General features: G+C 45.0%; 1 protein-coding gene across 1 annotated transcript in view; it reads left to right on the plus strand.

Moving 5' to 3' along the window:
* MAD1L1 (mitotic arrest deficient 1 like 1) overlaps nt 1-16,221 on the plus strand; it is a 560,284-nt gene that overhangs the window by 383,599 nt on the left and 160,464 nt on the right. The window contains exon 17 of the mRNA XM_065412141.1: nt 13,255-13,462. Coding sequence (XP_065268213.1) covers nt 13,255-13,462 — 208 coding nt within the window. The remainder of the gene's footprint in view (nt 1-13,254; nt 13,463-16,221) is intronic.

Genomic DNA, 16,221 nt, shown 5'->3' on the forward strand with positions numbered 1-16,221 from the left:
GTGCTGCTCAGCCAGAGGGCTGAGTTGCCAAAGACCCACTGAGAGAACCATCGGCCAGGGGGCACTCACTAGAGGCAGATGCCACCCCGTTGTAAGACCAAAAACCAAAAGAAAGCTCACCCCCAACCAACCAAAGGGGTCGCCCGCGAGAGTTGGATGCCACCCCAAAAAAAGACTGTGATCGCAGGCATATCCGCCAGAGAAAGGAGGCACTCGCGAGGGCTAACCCTGTTACCGGCTTTGTCTACATGGAAGATTATTTTCAGTATAAGCTAAGATGTGAATCTAACCTGATATAATTTATATTGATACAACCCCTCATGTGGACACTCTTATTTTGGTATGAGAGTGGGGTTCTTTGATTTAGTTTGTCACTTGGGTAGCGAGGTTTAAGCTAAACCAAACTCTTGCAGCAGAATAAGTATAACCCTGGTTTATATTGATATAATTATATTGGTTTAGCTGGTAAAACTTTCCCATGTAGGCAAGGTCCATGTTGTCATCCTTGTTCTGACTGCATAATATAACCCAACACACTTTTCTCTCACTCTCTTTTCCCTTCCATTCTCACTTTTTACATCCTGGTACATTACAGTTGAAATTCCCTTTGTAGCCACCCAGGATTTTTCTCATGTGCTGAGGTTTTCCAGGGTCTCATCAAGATGACAGGTAAAGCAACAGTAAGTTACCAGCTCTTACTTTCTCAAGCTGTACATAGCTAGTAAGGAGGAGTATTGATTTAGTTTTGATGCCATGTATTTTATAAATATGCATGAGGATTTGGGGTTATTTAACTGTGCTTTTTAATTCTCCTTGCATTGCTGACTCTTTCAGTCAAGGATTTCTTTGTATGCACAGCAAGCTGCTGTGTGACAGCCCTGTTCTCACTGGTTGGGACCTTTCCAGTGTTTGTTAATCCCAAGTCTGCAGAAACGTTAGTGTTCAAAGAATAAAAGGATGAAGTATCTCTCTTCTGTGTGAGGAACAGAGCCTGTCGCTCTCAGGAGACTGGAACAAGCAGGCATGGGACCAAGGGGCACCTCCCTCCCTCCAGGGGGAAGGAAGAACAAAGGAGGCACCTGATTCCCTTCCTCCAGGAAGAGGAGAGAGGTTCATTTAGCTGAGGGTTCTTAAAGAGTGCTTAAATGAAGGACATAACCTACAGAAATGGAGAAAAGGACAGAGATTCTTCGGGGAGGGCAGGAAAATGCAGCAGCATCCATTTCCATTGGGAAGGTGGAAGTGGTAGAAGCCTCTGGTCTATGTTTGGAATGGCGATTCACAGTTCCCTTGCTCTGGGAAGAAAAGAGCAGACCAAAGAGGTATCTATATCTTCAACACAGTTAAGTGAAACTAGTGAACAATGCTAGTAAACACTGTAGATAGCTATATGGATAATTACTAAGAACCCATGGTTAAATTGTGTATGTGTCTTGTGTGTGTGTGTGTGTTTGTACACTCTTACAATAATGAGGTGTTTGGAGCCGCCCTCCTGACTTTCCCAGACAAAACAATTCATTATAAGGGGAGTTTATCTCCTCATTAGGAGTGTGTGAGTGGTGGGGGGATGGTGGCTGTGGAAGATCATATCTTCCCACTTGGAAAAGCAAGATTAGTGGTGCTTCACTGACCACAGAAAGTGGCTGCAGCAAAAAAATAAAAAGAGGAATTTGGGATTCCTCTTCATCTTTCTCTCCCCCTCCCCACGTAAGTGATAATTTCTTTTTCTCCCCCCACTCCCTTTGCTCAGCCAGAGCAGAGGAGCAGTGGGAAGTAATAATCCCCTGGCAATGCATCATTTAGCACCTGTCTGATTGGTGGAGTGGCTTCCTTATTAAAGATTAGCTCCATGGAACCTGTTTATATGGCGTGAATGTTTTCTGTAAAGCTCAATAGGAAATTATTCCATTGCTGACAGCGGTTGTCAGAAGTGGGTCCTCCAAACTATTCAGAGTCTGTTGCATTTTCCGCAGTGGTGTTGAAAAAAGGTTAGTCTTTTCTACACTAGAAGTTAAACCCTTTCCAACACTAGTTCAGAGAACCTATTGCTGACAACCACTGTCAGCAGAGGGTTAGTTTCCTAGTATAAATGTGACTTAATGGGAATGAAAGACCATTGAAAGGTACTGAAACAATTCAGGACTTCCACTGCACTTCACTGCCACGCTGTAAGTGTAGACATATCCTGAGTTCAGAGCTCCCTGAGTTCCAAGCATTAGACCACAACCTAGTGAGCCTAAGCAGTATGTGATTTTCTTTTCTTTCTTTTACCCAACCATCCCCACTCTGAATCCTCTTGCCATGTTTGTTTGAACATGTGATTGTTAGCCTGCATTTCACATTCAAATCCCTTCCTCTGTGGGGTTTGTACAAAGTGCATTGCATTCCATAGAGCATATCCAGTTTGGTGCTGGGTACAAAAGAAACACCTGTATTGAAAATGTTTCAGAGTAGCAGCCGTGTTAGTCTGTATCCGCAAAAATAACAGGAGTACTTGTGGTACCTTAGGCTAGGTCTACACTACAGCGGGGGTCCGACCTAAGATACGCAACTTCAGCTACGTGAATACCGTAGCTGAAGTTGCGTATTTTAGGTCGGCTTACCTAGCGGTGAGGACGCGGGAAAGTCGACCGCTGCCGCGCTGCCGCCGACTCCGCTGCCGCCTCCTGCCGAGGTGGATTTCCGGAGTCGACGGCAGAGCGATCAGGGATCGATTTTACCGCGTCTTCACTAGACGCGGTAAGCCGATCCCCGATAAACCGATTGCTACCCGCCGGATCGGCGGGTAGTGAAGACAAAGCCTAAGAGACTAACAAATTTATTAGAGCATAAGCTTTCGTGGGCTACAACCCACTTCTTCGGATGCATATAGAGTGAAACATATATTGAGGAGATATATATACACACATACAGAGAGCATGAACAGGTGGGAGTTGTCTTACCAAGTCTGAGAGGCCAATTAAGTAAGAGAAAAAAAACTTTTGAAGTGATAATCAAGATAGCCCAGTACAGACAGTTTGATAAGAAGCAAGTGTGAGAATGCTTACAAGGGGAGATAGATTCAATGTTTGTAATGGCTCAGCCATTCCCAATCCCTATTTAGCCCTGAGTTGATTGTGTCTAGTTTGCATATCAATTCCAGCTCAGCAGTCTCTCTTTGGAGTCTGTTTTTGAAGTTTTTCTGTTTTAAGATAGCCACCCGCAGGTCTGTCAAAGAATGGCCAGACAGGTTAAAGTGTTCTCCCACTGGTTTTTGAGTATTATGATTCCTGATGTCAGATTTGTGTCCATTAATTCTTTTGCGTAGAGACTGTCCGGTTTGTATTGAAAATGGCATCTGAAGGGCTTCAGCATGTCTGGTAAAATTTAATGTATCATGAATATTACAGCAGTGCTCAAAATGTGCTACATGTTGTACAGCCACATAGGAAGATCTAGTCTGGGGTTAGAGAGATGATAGTCACAGTGCGAAGAGGGGGTGGGGGTGTTGTTTGTGATACATCTAGCTCCAACTGCCTCTTTGCCTAGTTGCTAATTTGCTGTAGGCACTGCAGTACGAGAGCGTCTAGGGAGGAATTTCAATGAGGAGACTCTAGTGTGGCCTTGCAGATCAGCTCAGGAAGGTGAAGGTGCAGAGGACAGAAATGGTTGTGGAAGGAGCGGATGAACAGGGGGTCAAGGGTAGCATCCGTGAGGGGAAGACGTGGTTGGATAAATAAGCAGGGAGGAGTTACGTAGGTCCATGCATGTGAGGTCAAGACTCTTAAACCTGATGTGCTGGAGAAGAGCACTGAGGGGATTTGAAGGAGGTGTGAGACACATAAGTCAGATCAACAAGGTACAAAGAACATCTTAGCAGCTGTGGTTTTTAAGGACTGGAGGGGGGTGATGTGGGTGCTGGGAGGCCAATGAGGAGGAGGATGCAGTAATCAAGGTAGGCAGGAAGAGTGGTCAAGAGTTTATATTGTCTGAACAGAAATAAAAGGCTGGATCTCAATGTTGTGGAGGGGGGAGCAACAGGATTTTAACACAGTCTGGACAAGGGGAGAGGAAGGAGTAAAAGACAACCTAGTCAGATTCTGCTGCCAGTTTCCAGTGTTGTGACCCCTCTAGAGGACTTTCGCCTGAGGGTGATAGGGAGTGGAATTTGGAGAAGAGGGAGGAACATGTATGAAATAGGACTTGAACAAGCATATCTTTTCACGACATTCCATCGGCCGCCTTTTCTCAGCTCTTTCTATTCCAAGTGTGTGCGCTTCTGGCAGAGCAGCAGGGAGCAGGTGGTGTGTGTTTGTGATTGGTTAGTTTCCTTCGTCTCATCTTTGCAGTTCATCTCTGTGAATACAGTTCCTGTTCTGAGGGCTTTAAAGATCTCTTAGTGTGGTTATCTTCTGCAACAGAGGGAGCTGGGGTTTGGTCAGTGTTTTGTGCTTACATACTTTGGGTCTGGAGGGAATTCTTGGATATGGTTTAGTCTGGGTTTTGCTCTAATCACTTTTAACAAGCTTGAGCAGTGAAACAAGAGTAAGAAACTGAAATTGCTTTAAAATGGTGTTTTGTGGGACGGGATAACACTTTATTTTGTGGCTGCCATCTGCTAATATAAAGTGGGCAAACAGGCTTCTTTATCCCCTTGCAGCAGAGAACTAAACAGAGACACTGCCAGAGGAACCACAAGTGGAGACCAAATACTCATGCAAAAGATTAGAGAGAGCCATTTACAGGCAAAACTGCTCACCCACACAGCCAGGCTGACTCGACTCAGTGCAAGAACGTGGGATAATCTACAAAAATGGAAATGAAGACTCCAGATGTAAGCATGAGAGTGCTGAGAAGAAGAAAAGACCATATGTAGGGCAGGGTGTTCAGGAACCCTTTCACTCCTCCCCTCTTGAAAGACCATCCAAGCTTTGTTTTGCCTTTTAGCTCTCCATTTAGAGGTAGTTTTCCCAACCATCGTCCCCTGCAAGTGGATGCAGAGGTCATTTGGGATTTTCTGCCAAGGGGGTATTAAACCATCTTTCCTATCAAGTTGATATAATTTACTAAGCAACGTTAGATTCTCCTGATTCCTGCTTAAGTTCCTTTGACACGGTCCATAGATTGCATACACATCTAATTCCAGAAGCCATATGGATTTCTCTTATAAGAACAGGCTCTTCAGTTGAGAAGAAATGTTGTGTGTTGTTGTTTGTATTCTGGTAGCACCCACAGTGTCCTAGGAACTGTCCACACAATGGAATAGACAGTCCCTTCCTGAAAAGCTTACGATCTTTCTCAGTTGGGAATATTGCCATATGCTCCAGTGCAAGGTAGAAAAGATTAAACTCTGCTGTCCATATGTTGCACCAGAATCTATTGTGCTCCCCAGAAAATCTATTTTTTTTTAAATTTTACTGGCATCAAGGATATAAAAAATATATTCAGTATACTGTGCCACTTGTGATAAGTGCATATCAGATTAATCTGTGGGTGTTGACATGTTTTCTCTCCATGGCAATGGAACATAGTTGCAGTACATGACAGTGTAAAATCAGTTGTTAAAAATCCTTGATAGCTGTGGCAGATGTTGCTTCAAGCCAATCAGAACCTTGATGAAGTGTCTGAGCCTTCTGCAATTTAGTTTCATTAATGAATAACAGACCGACTAATTTGCAGTAGTTGAGACCACTTCCTTTGCTCGCAGACCTCTCTTCTCAGGAACTCTGAATATCTGCAGCATACTTGTAAGATTAAATGCATGTGCTGGGCATTCAGGGTTTGATATAAAAATGAGTCACATTCTTTTAAGTGCTTCATTCACGCCCATACACCCCTCTCAATAATTTGTGAGTAGATATCTTGAGAGAAGCTTTTATGGCTTTAGGAGAAGGGCCTACCTGAGTCAGGAGTTTGTAGCTTCGAAACACTCACACTGAAATGCCAGAACCATCTTCAAGTATAAACACGTTCAAGATGGCGTCACTGGGAGTTCTCTCTCATCTACACTCTTTCTATAGAAGGGATGTCTGGTTTTTTTTAATAGATTTTAAGGATTCTTGCCCTCAATCGTTAGTTCATCAATGGACTTGTAAAGCTAAGGTTTTCCATTATTGCAAGCCAGAACCTCACCCATGAGTAGCTCACCCATGCTGTGGCTGTGTGTCCCTACGACATTTCAGAAGATAGAACCTGTCACTGGTCTTGCCATGACTGTTACTTAAGATGTCTGTGTGGGATCAGGACAGAGATGATATGGTGATTGTAGTTGCTCAGCATTCAGTGAGAAGATTTCTGTGGGAGTCCACCCTTTCCCTCAACTAAATTCCCAGGCAGACCTGTTTGGAAAGCTAAAGGCAGCACATCAAAACAACATGTTATGAGTTGTGGAACATATGAACTTAAGAGGCATCAACTCATCTCTATGGAGAGGCCTGAGCATCATTGAGGCTACCAGAGCTGAGCAATTCATAGAAATGGGTAGAAGATATAGATCCATTTTTGCACAGATATGGTTTTACTGCCTCAAGCACCAAATCAACTAGTTAGCATCTTACTTTCCAAGAATGAATAATTCATGGTACTGCTCAAGTGTCAGCCACACCTGGTGGCAATCAATCAAGTCATTTATCACTTCACTCTAAATTGACAGTCTTTGCACTTCTTTCTGTCACATCTGAATTACCAGTTCAACATTATTCCATGAAGGAAGATCCAGTGAAGGTCATTATTGTGTCTAATTCTTTGTTACTTTCTCATCCCTACACTTCTCAAATTTCAAGGGCACTGAAGGGAACTGAGATAGAAGAAATGTGGCCTGCTGGGGATCCTAGCACTAAGTTCATTGTACCCTTCACCAAGTTTATTGCACTTATTAGCAAAATGTTCAGTACACCTACCCGGTTTGAGTCACAAAATAATGTGCTATTGAGGAGAACAGACCTTCTACCTACACAAATGCCAGATGGACTGAGGAATCCTTATTATGTTTTTCTGTTCTTCCAACAAGAGGATTGTCTGCAGGCCTCACGTAGGATCTCTCTCCAAAACAAGTCTCTCATTTCCCTATAAGAAATGCTCTGAGCCTGGGACGAGCCAGTTGCTTCTGCACATTAATCCCAGTAATCCAAACTCCGAACAAGCTTTTCACAGTTCTCTGGAGACCACAGAACACGTTTTACATCAAACTGAAACATGTAATAAAAAGATGCCTCTTACTCTGCTTTGGTTCAATACAGAAGCAACATCCACAACAGATGGCTCCTGAGTTGCTCGGGATTCCCATCTCTTGTTCAAAGAATCCTGTGTATTGTACACTCTTGAGAGTCCACTCTTTCTCCTCTCCCCGTTGCTTAAGATTAGGTGTGGTTTGCCATACGTGCAACCCTCCAACATTTTGTGTCCCCTACTTCAAAGTCAAAAGAATGAAAAACAGCGTCAGCAATATTTGATAGTATATTGCAGGGGGGGGGAAATCAGTAAATCACGTCCTGTCGAGCTGTTGGGATTCCAGTATGTTGCTTGCCTTTTTCCAGGCCCTTGCTCCTGACCATCATGGGGCTCCAGGCTCCATTTTCCCTTCAAATGGTGCTGGGATTTGGATGCTCCCTTGCAGTCTGGTATCCTTAGCCGCTGCCTACCATGTCTGTGCCTAAAGCCAATCCAGATCATTTCTGGCCTTCTGAAATTTAGAAGAAAACTTCACGTGAAAGGCGTCATGGTACCATTTTTGCGGTCTAATATTAATGTATACACACCTCTGAACCCCTGTTATCTGAAGTTGTGATGTCCCCTACTATGCAAAATTTGCATTGGACAGTTTCCCCATTTGTCTGAAACCCTGGTATTGTAAATAAATTCTAGATTTCCCAAAAGAGCTTCTACTGAGTGCTATACATTATTATATTTTGTATGAGAGGCAGTGTGGTCCAGTGGCCAGGAAGAGGACTAGGATTCGGAAGACCTGGCTCTGTTTCCAGCTCTGTCACCGCCCTGCTGTTTGATCTTGGGCAAGATAACTCAGCTGTCTGTACCTCTTTCTCCTCCCACCCTTAGTCGTCTCGTCTATTTAGATTGTAAACGATTTGGGGAACGGGCAGTCTGTACAGCTCCTAGCACACTGGGACCCCATCTCACTTGGTGCCTCTAGATCAGGCCTGCACAACTCGTTAAGCGGCGAGGGCCATATTACTCCAAAGAAAACAGCTGAGGGCCGAAACCCCCCAGCCCCGCCGAACCCCCCCCCAGCACCGCCCAGCCCCCCCGAAACACAACACACACACCCAGCGCCGCCCGCCCCACGGAAACAAACCCTCCTTCCCCAGCACTGCCCCACCGAAACAGCGGTATTGAACCTTGGTAATATGTTATAGCGGGCCCCTAAGGTAGTATAATTAAGGTAAAAGAAAAATGTCTTTTTGCTAGAAGTAGAATAAGATCTTTCCCCCACTTTGTAATCAATTGCCCTGTTGAATGAATGAGGTGTGAATGAGGAAGGTGTGGAAGGCAGGCACCTCCAGACAGCTGCAACCCTTGGAAAGGGGATGGGAGCCAGACCAGATCAGTAGAACAGGTCAGCCACTGACTCGCCGCTCACCTCCTCAGCCCCCCTCCCCCGGCTCGCCTACTCACCCCCCGCCACTGCCCACCTGCTCGCCTCCTCAGCCCCCCACCCCCCCTGGCTCGCCTACTCAGCCCCCATCCCCCGCCGCTGGCTCACCTGCCCCCCCGCTACGGCCTGCCCGCTCACCTCCTCAGCCCCGCCCCCGACGCCGGCCTGCCCCACCGCCACTCCCTGCCCGCTCACCTCCTCAGCCCCCCACCCCACCCCACCCCACCTCCTCACCCCCTGCCACTGCCTGCCCGCTCACCTCCTCAGCCCCCCTCCCTCACCCACCGCTTGCCTACTCACCCCCTGTGGGCTGCATAGTGAGCTCGCCTACTCACCCGCCATGGGCCGCACAGTGAGCCCACGCGGGCCGCATGCGGCCCCCGGGCCGCATGTTGTGCAGGCCTGCTCTAGATGCTACTACTATATAAAACATATATAATATTTTAGCCCTAGGGGAAAATAGTGATCCGCACTGTATAGAATAAAGAGGAAGCCAGTGTCCCTATCCTGATGCTGGAAGGAACAAAGCAAATACGATAGTGATCTTTCCCAGAAATTTAAAATGAGATTGATTCTATCATGGCCGTAAGATACTGTCTTCATACCACAGCAGGTTTTTAAATGTGTGCCTAGCTGTGAATGAAGTGTAATGTCAGACTAATGAATTCACCAACTATGTCAGGAGAGCTGGTGAGCCCCTAGGACTGAGATTGCGTTCCAGTGCTGATTTAAGAATATGTTCTGGCAAGGGTATGTGTTATAAAGGGAGGGAATCTACTGGGCTGGGAGAGAGAGAAGTTTTGTGACAATGCCTTAGAAAAGCTAGACCTTATTACAGAAAGAAATTGGAGTAAACAAACTAGTGCCTAGCAGGTCAAAGTGGTCTCGACAGGGAAGGTGTCAGTAATCTCCAGTATTGTCTGGTTTTTTCGTATCCAGCACGAGTGTGTGAGAGGAGCTAGGTTAAGGTGCTCAGATACTGCAGTGGTGGATGCAGCATAAAAGCCTAGTTGAAGAGAGTGGGAGCCACACCTTGGATCTTGTAAACATTTTTATGGGATGAGTGTGTCTGGGGATACCAGCGCCCTCTCACCAGCAACCAGTGCGGTTAACTGTGATTTTGAACCTCTTGCCTTTCCTGGAAAGCAAAGTGAGGGCGAAGACTGGGGAGAAAACTGCCTGACTCTGGACCTGCCAGTTAGCCTGCCTGTGTAATAGGGGAGGGGAAGGAGAGTCCTGTGTTCAAATGATCTTGGGTAGGTCGCTGCCTCAGGGAACAATCCACATTCATAGATGCTGATGTGTGGTATGTTTGCCAGGGACAACTTGCCTGATAAGCTGGGGGGTAGGGGGCGGTGGGATGTTCGGGATTCCAGCTCCTGGAGGGTCATGGCCACATGGTGTAGAGTTTGTAAGGCTATTTTCTTCTTCAAGGGTGAGGGAAGGCAGGAAATAGCCTAATCCTCACCAGTGTGCGCCCCTCCCCAACTTTGATTTGTTTGAAAACTTCTGCTCCTCAGTCTGTTCCTCCCCCCAATTCTGAGTAATCTTTACTCTTTGTCTACATGATCACAGGCTTCCCAGCCAGTTCTCAGCACTGGCTGCCTCTCATCCTCTTTAGGAGGCAGCTGCAGGGGGTGGTGCTGGGAGAGGAGTGCATGTTAGTTACAGATCAGACAGCCAGCAGGGGGCCACGGAGGAGCTGTAGGGCACTACAGTACTGCGCTCAGAGTACAGCAGCCTGCCAGCTAGCAGCCTGCCAGCGACAGTGTACGCCCACACACATGCATACCGCTCTCACACCCAATCCCAAGCAGGCTCGCCTTCCCTCACAAACACCCCTGCTGTCACGCACACCCACTTACACAGATACTCTCCCCCTCCTTCCCTGCCAGGACAAAACCTAGCAGCCAACGTTCAGTAGGGAAGTTGCAACTAATTCCTAGAGGGGGAGCAGAGTGCTTTGAGCTGCTGGTCCTTTTCCTGTGGGGAAGGAGCCTCAGAGAGTGAGGAGCATACCTGCCAAGAGCTCCAGGACACCAGGCCTGCCTGGGATGGATGTTCAGAACGTGGCACTTCTATACCCTTTTACTTTGTCTGCAGAGTCCCTGTCACCAACGTGTTTTCCATGTGAATATTACTAAAACAGGGAAGCTGAGTAGCAGTGAGAGCCACTAGAGGGCACTAAATCAACTGTAAGATATTTAACCCTTAAAGTTCTGTTTCCCTCGCTGACATTCTGCTCTAAAAAGAAAGAGGGGAAAATTGGTCTTTTATTTGCCTTTTTTTTCCCCTTACTGACTGATTGTGAGATCAAGGAGGTAGTGTGAATTCTAGCGGGTAAGTGGTGTCAGGAAAATGTCAGGCAACAGGTTGTACGTTATTCAGATGGCTGTAGAATTAGTTAATAAGATGAAATTGGTGTATATAACACACAGCCTTTAGGATCTTCAGTTAATACAGACCAATGTAATTGAAATTGTAGAAAAATCAATGTACATAAGCATAAGAATAAGATAAGTACAGTAAAGTGGGTCCTTGCATTGTTCAGACTTAGTCTTACACTGGGCATATTTAAACCTTATGGAAACCATCAGAAACAAAAATGGAAGAAAAAAAGTAAGTAGAGATCCCCCAAGAGGATGAAGTGTGGGGCCAGACTTCCTCCGTGATTAACCCATGGCGTCATCCCAGTGTCCCACCTCAGGATGGGTTTGACAACCTTTTATACACCTTTCCCTATTCCACCCACATACATCCAGGACCATATTGAATCAAGTCAAGTATCAGCCCTTTATTCATATTTGGTATTCTAGGAGACCAATTGTAGGGTTCTGGTTGTCCATAATTACATTTCCGATTATTAACCCAAGTATTTGCGTCAGTCCCTTTTGCAATAATTTAGGTACATCAATAGTTAGCTCTTACTACAAAAAGCCTCTAAGATGCTACCTCTTTGTTTGTTTTTTACTTATTTATCACCAAATGCATTACTAAACTATCACAAGAGACATATTGTTAAATTTTATAACCTTAGGTCAAGCACATATAATTCCATAACCTTCGGTCAGGCACATAATACTCATGCTATTTTATACCAACTGCCAAATTCCGGAAGGCCTCACTGTAATCCCGCAACATTTAATGCTTAAGACCTATCGCCCAACCTATTGTTAATATATATATTTTGGTTCATGTACTGTTTGTTACAGCTTTGATAACTTCCATATTATTTTACCCAAAATTATAAACCCTCCAATATCAGGTCAGGGTCAATGGTCAACAAGATTAGTAGGTTGAACAGGCTTTTTGGTTAACATGGCCATAGAAGAAGAGTTTTTACTTTTCAGAAATGCAGACATTGGCCACTTTAGTTCCTATTGTTTTACCAGATGAGCCTACAACACAACAGTGTCAAACGAAATCTGGAACAGACTCTATAGCAAGCATCGCAGTATCTGTAGGGAATGTTTCTAGTGGAGAGAAAAAGTTCCTGAGAGTCAGGACCCCTGGGTTCTCTGCCTGGCTTAGCCAGTGAGCTGTTGTATGGTAGTGCTCAAGTCCTTTAGCCTCCCTGTCCCTCAGTTTGCCTGACTGTAAAATGTTTAAACATCTAGCACATTTTTAGTGCTAAATAAAAAATGAAGTTGGGATAATATCTACCATACGCTTGGGTTGAGATTAATTATTGTTTGTAAATTCACTTTTGAAACTCAGATGTAATGGAAATGTAAAATATTATCATGTTAAACACCTTTTTATGCAGTCCATATTTCTGGACTTCAGCTAAGCAGGATGCAATGAGAGCCAGGGTGAGCAGAGGTTTTGCTCATTTTAGAGTTATAAAGCTTTCTGCAGTCCAGGTGAAGATCATGTCTTTGAAACCACAAGTATAATATCAATGTTGCCCTCTCACTTTGAAGGGATATAAATCCATTATTTTAGGATTTGACTCGCTGGTTAAACTGCTATAAATCTAATTCACCTTCAAGAAAAGTGTAAAATGAAATATCTCTACTTGCTTGGGACAGACTGATACAACTCACTAAGGACTCCACCACTGGAGTCCTGTGGACATCACAGACTTGTACTAATAAATTAGGCTGGCACTGTGTGTCCTGCTGTAGTTTAAGGCTTCATTATCAACTCCTGCTATCAGGGGATTTAAAATGCAACGATAAAACTTCATTTCTGGAGTTAAACTTAACAATGAAGGTGTCATCCAGGAGCAAGTTCTGTTCAGTTGAAACAGTGGTTCTCAAACTTTTGTACAGGTGACCCCTTTCACACAGCACACCTCTGTGTGTGACCCCCCCTTATAAATTAAAACACTTTAAAAAATATTTAACACTATCATACATGCTGGAGGTGAAGCAGGGGTTGGAGTGGAGGCTAGAGCTCGCAACGCGCCTCCCCCCCCCCCCAATAACCTCGTGACCCTCTGAGGGGTCATGACCCCCGGTTTGAGAACCCCTGAGTTAAAAGGTTTTTATTGAGGGAAAGCAGCCCCTTCTTTGACTGGTTTTCATTGCTGGAATTGTGACATTAATGCTCTGTAAGTGTACAATGTCCCATGTGTGTCACTGCTGTGTTTTGCCTCCTTGTGCAGTGTGTGGGGACTCGGACCAGTTACACAGTTTGCATACCATGTTTGGATTTTGCAGGGTGACTATGACCGCAGTAAAACCAAAGTGCTTCACTTCAGCATGAATCCAGTAAGCCTGGCCAAGCAGCAGCGAAAGGAGGAGCAGCACCAGCTCCAGGAGGAGTGTGAGAGGCTGAGAGAGCTGGTCAGGGTCCTGGAAGGAGGAGGCTCCATCCCTGGGAATCTGGAGATGGTTGGAAGTTTGCAGTCACCCCAAGAAGTTGCAGGTACTTTGCTGGCCTCTAGCTGTGTGTCTATCTATCTCATATATATATATATACAGTAAATGAAGTGACCTTGGCTGGGGAGTGCTGATAGAGGGCAGAAAGGAAATATCTCCCTCCTTTCATGGCTGGGCTTAGCGCTGGAGGTCTCGTGGATAGCAGAAAATAATTCAGCTGTGGAGAAATAAGTGGCTGAAATCTTTTCTGACCTGGTTTAAAACAAACAAATATTGTTTATCAGTATATATGTGCCCCATTAATCACAGCGAAATTCACTACTCCATGAAAATAGAGTACATCTACATGTCACAGAATCTCAGATCCTCCTGAGGTACAGTCTTTCTTCCATTCAAATACAGGACTGAGACCTTATAATACAGTAGCTGTGAGGTTCAGCACCCTCCCGTACACAGTCAAAAACCTCTGTAAATCAAGGTAACAAAATTAGCAAAGTCTGACTTGTCACCTAAAGCCCTGAGAAGTGACTGGGCAGAGTTGATTCACACTGCAGAACCCAAGAGATCTAACTATTGAAACTCAGACCCATATGTACTTGCCCTCAAAACTTCCTTGCTATAGCTGAAGAGAAAAATAAATCAGTCTACACAACGGAAGGAAGGGCTGTGGGGAGCTAACGTGTTGTGACGCTGGCAGTGCACGTAAGGCTGGTGCCTGCAGGGAATGATGCTCTTTAAGGTGTGTGGCCCAGAAGACGGTGCTTTTCTCTAAGGCTGCATATGTAGGAAATTTGTGACCCGTGAGCAATCTCAGCCTTGGTGTAAAGAAATCCCCGATGGAAGTGGTTCTTATTGTTGTGGCACTGAAGTATTCTGAAAGTAGCCTGCTAGTTTTTCCATTAGCTCAAATGATAGTATTTCATTATTGGCTTTATCCCAACATCTCGGTGGATTATGGCACTAAATAAGTACAAATAATTACACAGAAAATCTAGGTGTCGGAGTGAGGTATGGCATTGACTGCTTCTCTGTGGGGAGGGAGGGTTAAGAGGTCACTGAGGTTTCAGGTACAGACTCAGTCCATCCGCACAGTTGTTTATCTATTCATGGTAGCACCCACTAAGTGCTAGGTGCTTTCCGAACATTTAAGGAGGACGGTTCCCATTCCAAGGAGTTTCCAGTGTAAGGGTCCCAGAGAGAGAGGGAATTCTCAGGGATGGTGTTTGCACTGCAATTCAAATCTGAATTTTACTGTTTAAATTACAATAAGCTTGGCTGTTTAGTGCCTGTCTCCCTTTCTGCTTCTGCATAGTCTAGTGTGTCTAATGCTGCAGATCGATATGTGGGTGTCACTGCTCCCCAAACCCAGAGGGTATTGTTACCATCAGCGGCAGAGAGGATGCAGAGGTGAGGCCATAATATTTGGCTCTGCCACTGCTGAATGAATCTCTGAGGTATAATATAGAGTAATTAGACCATTTCCTCTGGCGGGGGGGTATATTTCTCGTATATGCCCCCTGTGATTTGCTGTTCATTTTTATTCTACATCCCGTCCCTCAGTTTGCTTGTAGCTGTTCGTCAGGCGTCTCTGTGCCAGAATGCTACCAAGTTTGTCTCTAGCTCACAGGGGATACATTTTTAAGTTGTTTTCTATTCTTTCTTTGATTCTGACAGTAAAACAAACAGCTCTCTGGGTTTCAGTTTATTTTCAGCTTGTCATGTCTAGTGTGTTTGTGTCCCTTCTCTCCCAAGCCCTCTGCTACGTCATTCTGACTTTTGTTTGCTGACTTGTATGGAAGAGAGACCGTCAGTTGCAGTGTCTAGCTGGGGTCAGATATGCTTTTGGCTGCAGTCTCTAGTGATTGTTTATCACAGTCACAGAAGGGACCCCTGCAGCCTCCAGTTGTGTCTCAGTGCATAGGGAAGTATTCAGGTAAACAAAATAGAAAAAACAGCTAAGAGCAATGCACCAAGGGGGACCCCTGGACAGACTGTGTGATCAGAGGGAACCGACATACTATTGGTTTGTATAAAGGAGAAAAAGAAGAGACCCCTTTTCTCATGTTTCATGACCATGTGTGAATCATTCTCATGTAGAGACACTGCTGACAACAATGCAGTAATCAGTTTAACGCCTTTATTTTGCTGCAGAACCATGCTTGTTTCTAGTGGCGTATTCTTGTTGCCATTGAAAAGAATGTTAATATTGAGATGTGCCCAGGTATGTTGGGCTATACAGGTGGAGCACTATTTGAAGACATGCATGATACTGTTACATCACTTAGCACTGAAAGGGCTAGTTACGCCTGTTTCTCTCTGTCCTAGGGATGCTTAGAAAACATAGATGAATATGTCACCAAAAAAACCAAGCCCAGGTTTTCCCCAGGTGGGGAATGAGAGATCCTCCTCTTTCTCTTTTCATGGGGATGAAATCATAAGAACATCGCCTACAGGAAATGGTGGTGCAGCAGTCTGCTATTTGCCTTCCAGTGTAGCTTGTATACAAGATGCAACTGAATGGCTTGCTGGGGAAACTCTCTTTGTTCACATTGACTGTCATTAGTGTTACTGGAGCTTATGGTGAACAGTAAGGGGCTGATTTTCACTGAAGCCACAGGGAGCCGATGTTTCCATGCAAAATGTCATGAACTGAATATTTGCATCACTTTTTGGGACAGTTGTTGTATCTACCTGTGCAAGGAGATGGGCAAGTCCAGCACTCTAAACTTTGGAAGTGGGCAAACCCTCCAGGTCAGGGCTGAACTGCATTGGTGGAGTTGGATAGGGGAAAACCTCGGACTGATT

This window comes from Emys orbicularis, chromosome 10 (genome assembly GCF_028017835.1).
Source record: "Emys orbicularis isolate rEmyOrb1 chromosome 10, rEmyOrb1.hap1, whole genome shotgun sequence".
NCBI lineage: Eukaryota > Metazoa > Chordata > Testudines > Emydidae > Emys > Emys orbicularis.